At 35.6% G+C, this 15,150-nt stretch overlaps 1 protein-coding gene across 1 annotated transcript in view; it reads left to right on the top strand.

The window, feature by feature from the left end:
• Positions 1–1,686: 1,686 nt before the first annotated feature.
• LOC102803797 (stimulated by retinoic acid gene 6 protein-like) overlaps positions 1,687–15,150 on the top strand; it is a 16,184-nt gene continuing 2,720 nt past the window's right edge. Inside the window, exons 1-16 of the mRNA XM_078007925.2 lie at positions 1,687–1,997; positions 2,085–2,148; positions 5,961–6,046; positions 7,218–7,354; positions 8,273–8,445; positions 8,829–8,954; positions 9,100–9,179; positions 9,622–9,757; positions 9,868–10,015; positions 10,586–10,661; positions 10,760–10,835; positions 11,693–11,741; positions 12,892–13,009; positions 13,413–13,514; positions 14,217–14,380; positions 14,793–14,969. Of these exons, the coding sequence (XP_077864051.1) occupies positions 1,765–1,997; positions 2,085–2,148; positions 5,961–6,046; positions 7,218–7,354; positions 8,273–8,445; positions 8,829–8,954; positions 9,100–9,179; positions 9,622–9,757; positions 9,868–10,015; positions 10,586–10,661; positions 10,760–10,835; positions 11,693–11,741; positions 12,892–13,009; positions 13,413–13,514; positions 14,217–14,380; positions 14,793–14,969 (1,945 nt within the window). The 5' untranslated portion in view covers positions 1,687–1,764. The remainder of the gene's footprint in view (positions 1,998–2,084; positions 2,149–5,960; positions 6,047–7,217; positions 7,355–8,272; positions 8,446–8,828; positions 8,955–9,099; positions 9,180–9,621; positions 9,758–9,867; positions 10,016–10,585; positions 10,662–10,759; positions 10,836–11,692; positions 11,742–12,891; positions 13,010–13,412; positions 13,515–14,216; positions 14,381–14,792; positions 14,970–15,150) is intronic.

The following is a 15,150-nucleotide window of genomic DNA, read 5'->3' as shown; positions in this document are numbered from 1 at the left end:
ATAGTGTAAAGGATGTAGACTAAAATTCTCTACATTGGTTAGTGAGTGGTCAATGTCCAGAAAAGGCAATCGGGGGGGGGGGCAGTTTCAGAAATCAAGAAACGGGGGCAGATGTTTTTCGGAGTAGCCTGAAAGAAAATGCATTGGTTATGATGATGATTACAGTGAACTAGAAATGTAGAACACAACATAAATCAAGTAAGAAACAAATCATGGTATTGTGAAATTATAAAGTACCCGATTACTAGTTTTTTTGTTCTAACTATACTAGGAAAGAACTGATTTCCAGAACTGGATTGTCACGTGCCTCAAGTGAAGAGCACAACTATTTAAAAATGGTTCATTTTTAAACAACAACTTCCCGGATTCGATTGTTAAAAAACTCGCCAAATTCGCAGTCATCCATCCAAGTTCCGTGATCCACTATGAAAGTGGGCGTTTAACCCCATATAATACATGCCGGTCCCGTCACAGTGAAACTGACCGATCGCGCTCCACAAGACTTGTTGAAAATGCTGGATAATTCGCAGGCAAAATTATAAAGATATGTGTTTTTTATTATTTTGGTGTTCTGTAGGTAATAGCGACTTACTCGGCGATGACTGCAAAGCGGTGAAACATTGAGAAATTAAAATATAAATGATAATATTGATCTATTTATATAGTTGTTCAAGTGTGTTCTTTCTGTGTTCAAAATTTGTAGGATGATCATCGTACACACCATGAATAATTATGGAAATGTTTGATATGATGTATTCTTTGTTTGAACCAAGGTTTCTCGTGTATGTATTATTAACGCTATACTGATAGCAGACGTACCCATGGGGTATTCTTGTTACCATAGAAACCGTCTATGATGTCATACACTGACAGTGTGCAAGATAAATAATTATTTAGATACTAAAGTCCCATGGTGCACCAGGAGAAGGATCTCGGGAAAAGATCATATCCACAATCATAGCTTAGAAGATTACGTATTGTACGAGTTTCAGCAAAAAAATAAAATCGTTTTCATGGATGTCTATCGCTCATATATGACACAACACGGTTGAAAAAAGGTGGATGTTATTTGTACGCTATGGCCATTACTCAGTCACATTGTTGTCAGTGACAGTCGCCCAAATTAATTATTTTTTAATGTCACATGCTTCGGTAAACACATTCCTCTGAAATTTATTGTTTGTATTCCATTAGCCTAATGAAATTTCAAAATAACACTCATGTTTTATTTAGAGCATTTTTGTTTGTTATCTGGACAACAATGCACAATATGTATGTACGTACGTATAGGCAGTTTTCGACATTGCGTTCCGTAGAATTGACACCTTACTACAATTAAGTCCGTTCTTACCTTTAACAAATTCTAGCTAGATATAGTCACGGTGAATGCACGAATTGGTCATCCAAGTTATGACCAATAAAGTAACTTAATTGAGATACTAAAACAGAAACATAAAAGATTGCCGATTGACTCGCTTCGTCGTGAAAATTAATACATTTATGGTACAGTTTTATTATCTACGTAATATTAAATTTGCAAATTTTAACAAAATAATATTAATGAAGTTATTCTCATGGGTTTACTTGTAAGCTAATCATCGGTCGCTATATTGATCGCCATAGCAACGCAAACCGTGCATAACTTTACCACTCCACGCAAAAAGTAATTCAACCTGCGCAACAGATCCGAGGATATCCTAACCGAGTGCTAAACGACAAGTAGACGAAATATTTTGTGAAAACGTGTAGACAAACGGCCTAAACATGGTGACGGTACTTCGTATTATGTGGAAAGGTCTGAACCAGATACTTCTCAATTATGGCTTCATCATATTAGTCTACGCTTTGTTCTGGGGTGTGGTGGCTTTCACCACGGATATGTTAAATGTGTTTCTAACCGCGCTCGAGACCAATTCACTATGCGAGGGATCGCTATCAGATCTACTAGCAGAAAATATCGCGAAGTGGCGGGAAACAGACACTGAAACGACCGAGGAGTGAGTATTCATTGTGTCTTCATTGTTTGAATGATCGTTTCTCAGTGCCATCACATATATATGCTTTACCTCTATTTGATATTTCAGGCTTGGTACCGACTTCTGCAGTCTTACATTTGCAAGTATGATCAAATATCTGCTAGGACCATCCGTAAGTACTGTTTTTCTCATATACAGATATAATTTGTATCAGATGAAACAGTTGTTTATAACCCGGAATGTACAATTTTTACAGTGTATTTTTATTATATACTTTTATATATTTTAATGTAGCATTAGTTTTTTACAATTATTTTCATCGTATTTTTCATCCATGTTATTACTTTTGTGTTTCCAAATAACACGTACATGTCATTTAACATGAAAATTACTTGTGCTTGATAAGTACCAGATCACGATATGGTTGTTTTGTTCATGTACACGTATTTAATTACGAGTACGTAGTTTTAATTAAAAGTATATTAATTAGAAGCGCATGCGCTATTACATAAGGGTACATACTAATAATTCATAGTGTGTATACGCTATGAAATACGTATACGTATTATTTTTTGCATTGGCGTTTTTTTCATTTTATGCAGATAAACTAAACTCAACTATTAAAAATATCCACACTATTTTTAAAACTTAATTCCAATAGTACTTGTTCCGTGCATTTGAAACCCAGTTGAATTATGTGGGTGTTGTTTCCACCCTTGACAGGTGAACACGTCACTATTCCATGGTTGATTAATTTATTTTTATAAGCAAGTGGTTGATGTGGCATAGTTCGACGACCGCAGACATCTTTTTTCCAGCATGTGAATATGGTTTATCTATATTGTTGATTGCAGCAGTTGTTTTCAACAAAATTGCAAAAATAATGAAAGGTTGTAAAGGTGTTTGTCATTCAATAGAGCCTCTTCTCGAATGGTCGGTGAGAGTGAGAGAGTCACGTAACTTGTTTTCGTCCCCAAATAACGTTCTCTGTCGCCATCGCATCAACTGCAAGGACAAATCTCTTTTCAGTCTAGAAAAAAAAAACTCTTTTATTTGAATATGTTTATTATCGTGAGCGAGATATATACCCGGGAAAGATAATGCTTGATTAGCTGAATTTCTGTCACTTCGGACATTTTCTTTCAAAAAAAAAAAAAAAAAAAAGCTGATCTAACATTTATTTTTAGCGAAGCTTTCATCAAAAGTGTCATCATAAATGCGTGAAGGTCGTAAGTTTGATTTAATAAGTGAAAATATCGTTCTGTTATTAAAACAGCAATTACTAAATAAAACCTTGATTCACGAAACCATTGTAGTTATGATTGAATAGTTTCAATAACTATACACATTTGTATAAACAATCTTGAATAGTATTTGTGTTCGTGAATATGCCGTTAAGTATGTGCCTTCAAAAAATCAGCATATTTAAGTCGGCATAGACACGTCACCTGATTAATGTTACGTGATCTTCTACACTGAGTCGTTTCTGTTGGCAAAATGTTACGGAGATGGGAGGGGGTCAAACACTCGCTAAACCGTGTCAAGATCAATGCAGAGAGTATATATCTTATGAAAATATCTCATAACTATTTACTTCCCTGGTTATATATGGTTGGAAAACTGCAGTGAGTCTAGGAAAAGTCGAGGGGAAAGCGTAGCCTATCCTTTAAGCATTCATTAACATTGTCCAAGGTGGATCAAAACGATCATTTTTAAGTGTTCCTTCTGAGGACAACACTCTCGCGTTTTGCAAACACAAACTTTTATTTACTTTTGATGATATGGGCGCGTCTCCGATATAAGTGTTTGATTGTGTTTCAAAAAAGACATGTGATAAAAACGTCCATAATGTATCATAATGTGTCACTTGCATTGAATTTACAGAATTTGTACAAGATGTGATAAATACTCAGTTGAGGATGACTATTATTACATTATGGACTGCCCATAGCACAATGAAATGAGACAGACACTTTTCACAGAATTACGAAAGGAAAATTCTAATTTTACTTCATTGAATAATTCTGATAAATTTATTTACATTATGACAAACTGACACATTAATCTTGGTGTGTTTATAATGCAAACAGATAATAGTAAACCACCTGATTCCGTACTATTGAGTAATTTAAAACTAGTTTGTTATTTTTGTTTTTACTTACTTTCATGTTATTTTAAATTTTATTATCCTTTCCTTTTCTATTTTTGTTGAAGTTCATCTTCTATAGAAATAATTATGACAATAAAGTTATCTACTTCCGTTGTAATGACAGTGTTGCAGTGTTGAGACTCATCAAAACATCACTTTGTAAATTAATAGGAAACGTATCTCCTAACGTTGTTTTCACGCGCTGGCACAATATACTGTGTAGAATAGTACTGTAAGCCCATCAGATAAGCAGCGTCAACTGAATCACGGTTGCTATCACGTGACCGATACTCTGTATTTCCATGAGAATAATGAAGTTAATCACTGGAATATACACGTTTTATCAGCATTGTGCATTTTATCATTTATTGTATATACATGTGTATTTATGACTCCCGCCAATTGTATATTTTGTGTGATCTGTCTGCTCCACTGTTCCCAAGAACACCTTTTTATACTCTCTGAATGACAGAGTATATTATTTCTGTTGGGTTGCCGGGTTTCTGTATAAATTTATAGCAGATTTGTGGGTAATTTGTCGTATGTTTAGAATTGTCTGTACTTTCATCTACCATGCCATAACCAGGTTACGGCATGTAATTACGGCATGTAATTACGGCATGTAATTACTGAAATTCTAAAACGTCTAATGGCCCATCAAAACAACTATAGTACAAATTATATTACGTTATCGCATATTTGGTTACATCATTGTAGGTTACATTCTCACACGCGAGGTTACATTCTCCCATATTGAGTTACACCATTCTGGGTTATCATTCTATATCATTATAGAATGTTGGATTAGATTATCTCATACTGGGTTAGATTATCTCATACCGGGTTAGATTATCTCATACCGGGTTAGATTATCTCATACCGGGTTAGATTATCTCATACCGGGTTAGATTATCTCATACCGGGTTAGATTATCTCATACCGAGTTAGATTATCTCATACCGGGTTAGATTATCTCATACCGGGTTAGATTATCTCATACCAGGTTACATTATCTCATACCGGGTTAGATTATCTCATACCAGGTTACATTATCTCATACCGGGTTAGATTATCTCATACCGGGTTAGATTATCTCATACCAGGTTACATTATCTCATACCGGGTTAGATTATCTCATACCACGTTAGATTATCTCATACCGGGTTAGATTATCTCATACCGGGTTACATTATCTCATACTGGGTTAGATTATCTCATACCGGGTTACATTATCGCATGTTAGGTTACATTATCTCAAACTGCGTTACATCATTCTTGGTTACAATATCGTATGTTGGGTTACATTATCTCATACTGCGTTACGTCATTTTGGGTTACATTATCGCACATTGGTTTATAGTATAGCCTTGTGGGTTATAGTTGAACAATATTGAAAGACATGTCAACCAATAATGGAGGGCAGCATATTTTATGCGACATAAATGGAACATGCAATGTACTTGAGCGTGAAGTGAGTTTTGTCCGCACAAGTCATTAATAAACTGAAACTGAGCCCGTTTCACATCAACACGTCAGAAGAGCGTGCGTACTTGATCAGCCGAAAAAACGTATGCCTGAGCAGACGATGACGTCACAAATTGTCTTAACTTTAACATATTTATTTGACCCTGACTTTACACCCATTAAATTAAATAACATTGTTTCAAGTGTCCTGCCATCAATTTGTCGACACTTATCGCTATGTTCGTTCTGAACATAACTGCAGGTTATTAAATTATTATTATCATGGCAAATAATCTGCAATGATGACGTCATAAAATTAAAGGGTGACAATATCGTTCACACTATTACACTACCACGTGTTATTATTTCAGATAATGATTGTGATTCTGTTGGGATTTCTCACCAAACGTAAATCTATGTATACTAATATCTTCGGTGGCAGACCAGGATTACCAATGTAAGTACAATTATTAGGATTTCAACATAAATACACTTTAACTATTATTGGGTTGGTAGGGTGGTGTGTGCTTGGGTGATGGTATGTGGTTGGATGATAGGATAGGTGGTGTGTAGCTGGAGCGGTGTGTGGTTGATGGTTAGTGTGTGGTTAGGTGGGTGGCGTGTAGTAGAATGGGTGATATGTGGTATGTGGTTGCATAAGCCCGGGGGCAGTTGACACATAGCTGGGTAGGAAGGTGCCCCTGAGTGCTCAAAAGTGTGACCATTTTTATACCTGGATAGTGGCAAAATCTATACCCATATTTATACCAAAGTACCATTTTTGTCATCACTGTTTATTCTAAATAAAACAGTTACCGTATTTGCTCTATTAGAAGAGTATCTCCAATTGAAGCACATGTATGCCAACAGTTGCATTGTACATCGATTTCTTGAAATATGTATTTTGACCATAGAAACACCTCTGTCACTTACATAAGAGCATATTATTAACACAATGTTCAGGTTATTTATACCAAATCGGAAAAATATTACCGTATTTATACCAATCTTGACCAGAAATAAGACTGATACTTTTACCTAAAATCCAAAAAACCAGACCCATTTCAGGAGCACGTCCCCATTAGACAAGTTCTATGTATAGCCCCCCCCCCCCGGGGGGTGCATAAGTGGTATGTGGTTGGTTGGTTGGTTGGTTAGGTGGGTGGGTTTTACGTGGTTGGTTAGGTGGGTGGGTGTGTGGGTGATATGTGGTTGGTTGGTTGGTTGGTTGGATAGGTTGTGTGTGGTTAGGTCGACGATGTGTGGTGTTGGATGACTGTTGTGTATTTGGGTGGGTAGTGTGTGGTTGAATAGTTGATGTGTGCGGTATGTGATGTGATGGAATGAATGGTTGTATATGTATGTAGTTGATTGGATCCAGATTTTGAGAGTCGTCATGAAATACACCTTTAGTTGTACTCACTACTCAACTATTTATATTCTACCTATATCTTCTTGCGATATACACACCACTATCACCCGTAAAACAATGGTTTTAACAACAAAATAAAACAAACAAACACATTCTGTTATTGCTTCTCATTATTACAACATCATGATACTTACCAGGGCCTGCTGATGATACTTACCAGGGCCTGCTGATGATGCGTTATGTCTATTTCCTTTAGCACGGTCAACTTACTGGATGAATGCAAAAATCGCATGGCGTATGTTGCAGCTTTCGGTGCCACCACTAACAGTGTCATCGATTTATTCAAAGGAGAATACTATTTCAAAATAGATAGCACCGAAACATGGATCAATGGTCGGTATATTGTTTTTATTTCATTCACATATCGACGGGCAAACTCATTTTAAGATCTGGAAAATTTACTATCTGTGTGTGGAAAGCAATGTTCATTCTGTAATTGTTCATTCAATGTTCAGTCCCCCATTTTAACGGTCGAGCCGATCTTTTTTACCCCAATTTAATATTTTAAACCATTTTACACCAATCTAAGTAATATTTTGGCGTAATTTGGAACAATTTTTAAATGGTTGTGGTGCACTCCTACCTAAAATCAAAGTGAATACCCCCGGGCTCTGAGCTACTATGTATGCAGTATCACGTCCAACCCATTCGTTCACAGTCATGTGTAGACCATGTACTCCAATCCATGGGACATTGCGTTCAGACCATGTGCGCCCATTTATATGATATTAGTGCAAACTATGTATGAACAGAAAATGGCAGTTTCCTTTGCTCCATATAATCACAAACTCTGACCTATTTTTATAGTTTTATTTACCCTTTATGCCTAACACCATGGTGGCAGTAATATTATGTATTAGATAGCGAATATTAAAATCTGAGAGCGTGTGTTGCTTCTCGATATCAAGACAAATTAAGCGGACGCGATATGTTGTGTTGGTCTAATTCAATGATTACATACCGCGTACTCACGTCCATATGGTATCTACGTGCAGATCATTTACTCTCATGTGATATTACGTACATCATTTATTTTCCCAACTATATGATATTATATGTAGACCATGTGATCCAATCAATGCGCAACATATATGTGGGCTATCTCCTCGTATCTATGTGATATCATGTACAGACCATACACTCATATTCACGTGATGTATGTGCAGACCATGTACACCCAGATACGTAAATATTGCTGTCTTTATTTGTCATCATTCATTTAATATCAGTTCTCATCTGTCACAATTGCAGTATTTGTTGGTATGATAAATGTAGCTGGGGTTGGTGTGGTATTCTATCCAATATTTGCATGCATTGCTACCAAGGCCCGTGTGGTTGGTTCATTTATTGGATTTTTCTACACCACAACGTGGGTTGTTTTCTGGGTCGCACAGCAGACATGCACAAAGACATACACACATCCGGTAAGAAGACATTTGTTTTGTTTTCCCTTCCACCTAACCCAATTTACAGAGGATGTTCTAAAATTGTTTGGCTTCAAAAATTTGAACTGAGACAATCTCGTTGTCATATCATCGTCACATACATTTGTATGGGCAAACTAAAAAATAGACAGGACGACTTTGAGAAACTAATTGTTTGTTTGTGTTTGTGTTTGTGTTTGTGTTTGTGTTTGTGTTTGTGTTTGTTATTGTGTCTTTGAAAGCCAAAGTCAAATTTTCATATTTTGTTGGCCAATGACAAAATCGGTTGTCCAGCCACAGCTTCAATTTTAACCTCGAATACTGACCAATATCATCACACTATACAACAATATATTTATAACAGTATTTTTTTTCTCTTTCAGAGTCAAGGTGTGGTATACTATATGACTTTTACGCCTATTTTCATCTTCCTATTCATTTTGTTGGTTCGTTTCTTTCTAATGATGATTAAGAGCATAAGGTTATCAGCATCACCAACACAGTTAATGGTAAGTTAGAGAATTGCTGAGTCACGGTCAACCTTATACACCGAATGTGTATATACTAGTTACATATTTGATAACGCCCTCCGGTACGGCTTTGAAAGTCTAGTCATGCTTTACAGAAATTACAACATACAGAGTTTTCTTTCAGGATCGACATAAACAGATGGAGATGAACTTCTATCAAGCAAAATACGTGATGCAATTATTGAAACCAGGAGAGCAAATAACGTAAGAAATCTTAATGTGTCACAAAAAATATATTAAAAGGTGATGGTCGTCGCGCCGCGCATGTGAGGCATTTATGTTGATAAACAGTGATTTCCCCACAGCCAAGTGCGCTTTTTAAAGGAAATCACAAGTACTAGTTTTGACCCGGGTGCCACTTGCACTAATTACCTCCGATGACTCCTTCGATACCTTCAAAACACACAAAAATGCCTAGGTAAAGCTTGGTAACCTCTAAGTTTGTACCCGTTGGTCTGCGCAACAGTCAAAGTCATCATCTTTGTTTATATGAGACCACCACCCTTTAACTTATTTTGCCATTAAACAGCGCCCTCTGTAATAGGATTTCACTACACCTGCAACTTTTTGCGCGGTTAATTTTTTTGTTAAATGTTCTATATTTCAGTGAAGATCTTGTGGCAGATAAGAGTTTGGAACTGAAAAGAGGCGGTGTCTTTGCCCGGATATGGAACTGGGCTTATCATAAATTCACAAAATATGTCTACAAACCTATTCCTGGTTTTCAGTATTCCTTGAGGGCGCTTTGCACATTTTCTGTTGCATGGCAAGCTGTGTATGTAGTAAGTATGCAAAGCTTGCAATAGAAATTAACTTTTTTTATCTCAAAAGCCACAACACAGTTGAATTAATACATTTAACATATTTAATAAAATGTTTGCATTCATTGCAGTTCGCGTGCCAGTATTTCTACATTGGTCAAAACGCACTCGTCCAGTACAATGAGTTTGTCGACGCCATAGACCCGTTATTAAATGTTACAAACCAAACTGGAATCGATTTCAAGAGAACCCTCAATAGTTTGGCAAGCTGCATCAACGGTAAACTTGCTGTCATTTGGAGTAAACGTTACCCTTATATGGCTGTCACGGTAAACTTGCTGTCATTTGGAGTAAACGGTAGAAATTGACGTTACCCTTATATGGCTGTCACTTATTATTGATATTCTGGATTGAGAAATGGGATTATTAGTTACACTAATTTCCGTGGCACTAGGATTCAGGAAGCACGGTTGCCGATACGAGTATAATATTTGCACGTCCTGTTTTCACTGCTTTAGCTGGGGTGACTTTGTATCAACATATCAGAAATATGTAGTAGCATTACTTTAGAAAATTTATGGACGTTTTTCTTCACCAACAGACCCATTTTTCAACAACTCATCAGGTTTAGCATGAACCATTTTAAAGCGATTTGTTTTATCATTACATGTATTAATTGACCGGAAAATCGTGCTTTACTGATATCGCTCCCTATATGTAGAATTAAAGCCTACATCTTTGCTTATGTAATCCTTGCCTAATTGTTAGCTGCATACTAGATACACTCATATAATAACCTCGTTTTTGACCAAATTCAGAAAATCGGGAATTTTTTTTTACTTTTTACAGTGAGTTTCTACATCTCCGCAATTGTGGCATTTCTCATGATGACAATGTTTATTCTTCGTATGATGGCGTCCTACAGGTAATAATTCACATCTCACTAGCTCAAATAGCTTATAAGTTATCGTTATTTTACTCGTGTTTTTATGTCAAGTCATTCTTGGTTTATTCTTTATTTAGAGCCCATTTCATGCGATTGTGTCGCGGAGACACTTCGTTTTTGCCAGCAAGACGATCGGCTCCTACTTCTCTCATGGTAAGTTTTCAAATAATTTCGGATTTAGTCTTTTTTGGTTGAAGACGTACAATTTGTAGAATAAAATAGAAGAGAAATCAGTTTGTCATGATTAGCTTTTGTGATCACTCGGCATGTGAAGCGTATTCACAAAAACTACTGAACCGCTTGGCTTTGGAATGTTGCCGCCTTGTTTATGGGAATTTACTCACGATAGGTTGGTCCGCCAATTTGATATCCAAGATGACAGAGTTGTTCAAAGCGGTAATTATCCATCGTCGACAGTCTGCTAATAGACGTGTAGATAACTTTCGTTGATTCTATTCACTGTCATTTAGCGAATATTTTTGGAGGTTTTCCACTTTCTTTGGAAACCAACAACCACAATTGTCTTGATACTTGAAATATAGACCTCTATTAGATTTATTATTCGTGTCAGCAATTTTATTTTTAGCGTAATAATTGGTCATTTTTGATAAAGCAAATTCAATTTTTGACTTTTTCTTGAAAACCACAAGTCTGATTGCTTTGATATTTAAGTTCCTTGGTTGAACCGCAATCAAAGTTGTTTATTCGTAACGATAACAGCAATTGTCTATTTTTAGCAATTTTGTTTGTCATTTTTGGTAAAAGCAATTATACTTGACCCCAGTCTTATTGGGATGATATCTTGATTTTGTGCACTGCAATTTTGTTAGTAATAGTTTTATTAATCATAAATTTTTGTAAATTCTGTAAATTATGATAGAGTGGTATTATGCACATATATTCGATGCCCAGGCCCTAAAAACTGTGAAGTGTCAATACTCGATAGACAACTACTGCTATAGACTGAAACATGATGTCTGCTAATCGTCGTTCTAAACACTGTTTTGCAGGTTTCGTGTCTGCGTTATTCTGGATACCAGATTGGATACATCCTATGGGGTAAGTTCGCTATACATTTCAGTAACGTACATTTTGTTCATTCACATATATTATGCCCAGTTGTCAACAAGTTGTTTACTCCAATATTTAAATGCTGATCATCCTGCTTAACAATGCGCGTAAAATACATTGTTAACTGAGTACATGGAATTTGAAGACGCGCTACGCGAAGAACACCGCGCTTTAAACACCTTCCTGTAGTATTGAACAAATCGGAACACTCTCGCGCTCACCAAGAACATAAGCATTTGGAAAATCACAAGAGACATCCAACAAGCTGCGGGTAGGCTAGAAACTGACTTCGTGCCAAACATTAATATTTGTCAAATCTAAATATTTCCGCACCATGATTTTAAGACTGGAATATTAGTGTAACGACAAATTTGAAAAAAAACAAACGAAAACGTTCGTGTAATATTTGTCACCTTAAACGCATTTAAAAAAATGTATCCTTCTTAGCCAATATTTTGACTGCTCACTTTCCACTAGAAAACATACACTATTTTTAGCGTTGCCACTGGTACCCGTTTACCGGCGTTGTTTATATATTTCTCTGTTTTGAGTACAATCACTTAAATATTTTGGTTGTTTAATAGATTTCAATTTTTGCAATATGAATTCATACCTGTATCGCAAATAAGCACGCAATCTAAACCATATCTTGTGATAATTGACAAATAATTAATAAAAATGAAGATAACACATCATGTACTCTTGACGACCATCACTTTTAAAAATAAAATAATCAGTATATTTATTATTTGTAAGACAACTTACTTTACAACTTTGTGCATAGCATGTCGTAACATTTTTCCTCCAAAAAATCAATGAACATACAATAAAGTTTCCCTCATTAGATAAAACATTTGTGTATAATCGATTGCAGAACACAAGTATTGTCAACAGTTGAATATTCATGACGGAAACCTAATTGTGCCTCATCGATTTACCCAACACATTCTGCTCCAAAAAATAAGATGCTTATTTAAGATCGCAGTGAAACGTTTGTTAAATAAATTCCATAATGAAGTACCTTTCTGCCTGAATCAAAAAGTATAATGTATGAGAAATATATATATTTAGTATTATCGTCAACATATTACTTGTACTTTTTAATAATTTCACATCTTTTGTTTGCACATTTTACTAGGTTTTGTTATCTTGTTGATAATGACATTCATGACGTCAGTAATCGCTGCATACCAGGTTATCATACCCATTGCTAGTGGCACCAAATCTAAGTTTGGTGAAGAGTTAGGACTGCTTTGGTAAGAAGTAGAAATGTATAGTTTTTAAAGGAGGGTACAGAAGAATAAATGTGAGGGTAATTGTTTTGAGATATATGTAACTGCAAACATGTTCTATATCATCCTATATCCTTAGTAACAAATAATGTACATTTACACATACTGTGTTTATTATAGTGGGATTCAAATGTCTTGGTTCTAATTATTTGGTCATATATGTTTGTTTGAAGAGATCTAAGTGGTGTCATTTCTAGTTGGGTAGTGCATTCTGCAACCTATTCCCTACATTACTATAGCAAGTAGTTGCATACAGATCAAAGAAAACAATGTTGAGGAAATGTGATTTGTTGAAATTGCAATTTGATGAAACTTTCAAATAAAATACAATATCGTTCCAGTAATCGATGTGTTTCTTTCTCCACAGGCCCAGCATTGTTTTTGCTCTTTTTTTGTACATGGTACAGTTCGTTCTCTCCAAGTACTTATTTTTGCAAAACAATGGACAGTCTTTGGCACTCACCAACAGGTAAATGTGAACTGTAAGAATATTACATAACATGTGATAGAGCATGACATAACATGTGATAGAGCATGACATAACATGTGATAGAGCATGACATAACATGTGATAGAGCATTACATAACATGTGTTGATTTCAAATGCATTGTATTTTGATATACCTGCCGTAGACTACACAAAGTGCAGTTTCGGGTGTTATATTCTGGAATGGCGAGTTATTGCACTAATCAAAATCGTACCTTGAAGCTGAGAATACCTAGGTGGTCAGACATACAAAACATACATCACAGTCATTATCAATCTATTATACCTAGTCGACCCAATGTAATAATCCGGAAAAATATATGTACTGTGTAGTGAACACACACCTGGGTATTTTCACTAAACCATGGAACCGTGCCTGTCACGCGACCTGATTAAATGGACGTACAAACTTTGGTGAATACACTGTTTAGATGGTAACTATGAGCGGATGCCCATTTCTGGAGGGGATTATTGTGTAGTGTAACGTCTGGTATCACTCATTTGTACATTGTGATTCAACCCTGTATATATATATATGAAGTTCTGTTATGTGCTGTGTGTGGATTTTATGTTTTGGAACCTCTCGCCATACATGAATAATTTCAATACAAATATGGCTATTACCATGCTTATACTAGTAATTGAATATGTTGATATAAGAATATGGTATCTGTTTCTTTACAGACGTTTCTTTCATATCATGTCCTACTTCTTCTTCTTCTTCAACGTGATTTTGGGGCTGATTTCTTGTCTAATACGGGCTATTAAAGGCATGATATTCGGTACTTTATTCCTGTCACGAATCGATAAAAGTACCCTAATGAGGGAGTATGAAATGTTGGATCGAGGTAAATACTGAGTGCGAGTGCGAGTGTGGAAATGCCCAATACTACAGTTGGAACCCATGGATGTGACGTCATTCTTTATTTCAAACTAAAGTGTAGATCAGTTTGTATGTTTGTCTTGTATCAGCTAGGGGTTCCATTCTACTAGATTTTGCTTGTACTGCCTATTACATTGCTGGTTGAAAAGAATTGCCAAAATCATATATTATGATGGCAATTATATAAACTTTGGATTGGTGTTATGTTTGTAAGAACATTGTAAGACTTTCCAGTTGATTGGGCTGGGTAACGAATACATGCATCACATTTGAAATTGCAATTTACCGACTGATTTTAGAAAAACTTAATGTATATCCATGAGCATTGACTAATAGATTTAATAAATGTAATAAATACAATTATTTTATATTATTAGGTTATATTGCATATTTGTCTTTTCTGCAAATTGAGGTTGCTCATTGTCACCCGGTATTGGTCACTTTCTGCAAAATGCTTGTCCATGAAATGAAGATGAAGCAAAAAGCGGGATTTGAAACCAATATTATGATCACAAATGCAGCTACATCCAAACTTCTCAAGATGAATAAGAAAGGTTAAATCTCTCATTTTGTCTATCAACATTATTTTGTGTGTTTACTGTTACATGGGATTACAAATTTGATATGTAATTAGTTGTTTACTTATATCGTGGCTATATCACTATGCCGCTTCGGAAAAATCAGAATGACTTAAAATATTCTAATGATCAATCAAATCCAATATTAAAATTCAAA

The sequence above is a fragment of the Saccoglossus kowalevskii genome, chromosome 13 (genome assembly GCF_978046115.1).
Source record: "Saccoglossus kowalevskii chromosome 13, keSacKowa6.1, whole genome shotgun sequence".
NCBI classification, from domain to species: domain Eukaryota; kingdom Metazoa; phylum Hemichordata; class Enteropneusta; family Harrimaniidae; genus Saccoglossus; species Saccoglossus kowalevskii.
Note: the sequence above shows the minus strand (reverse complement) of the source record. Positions and strands in the feature narration are given on the sequence as shown.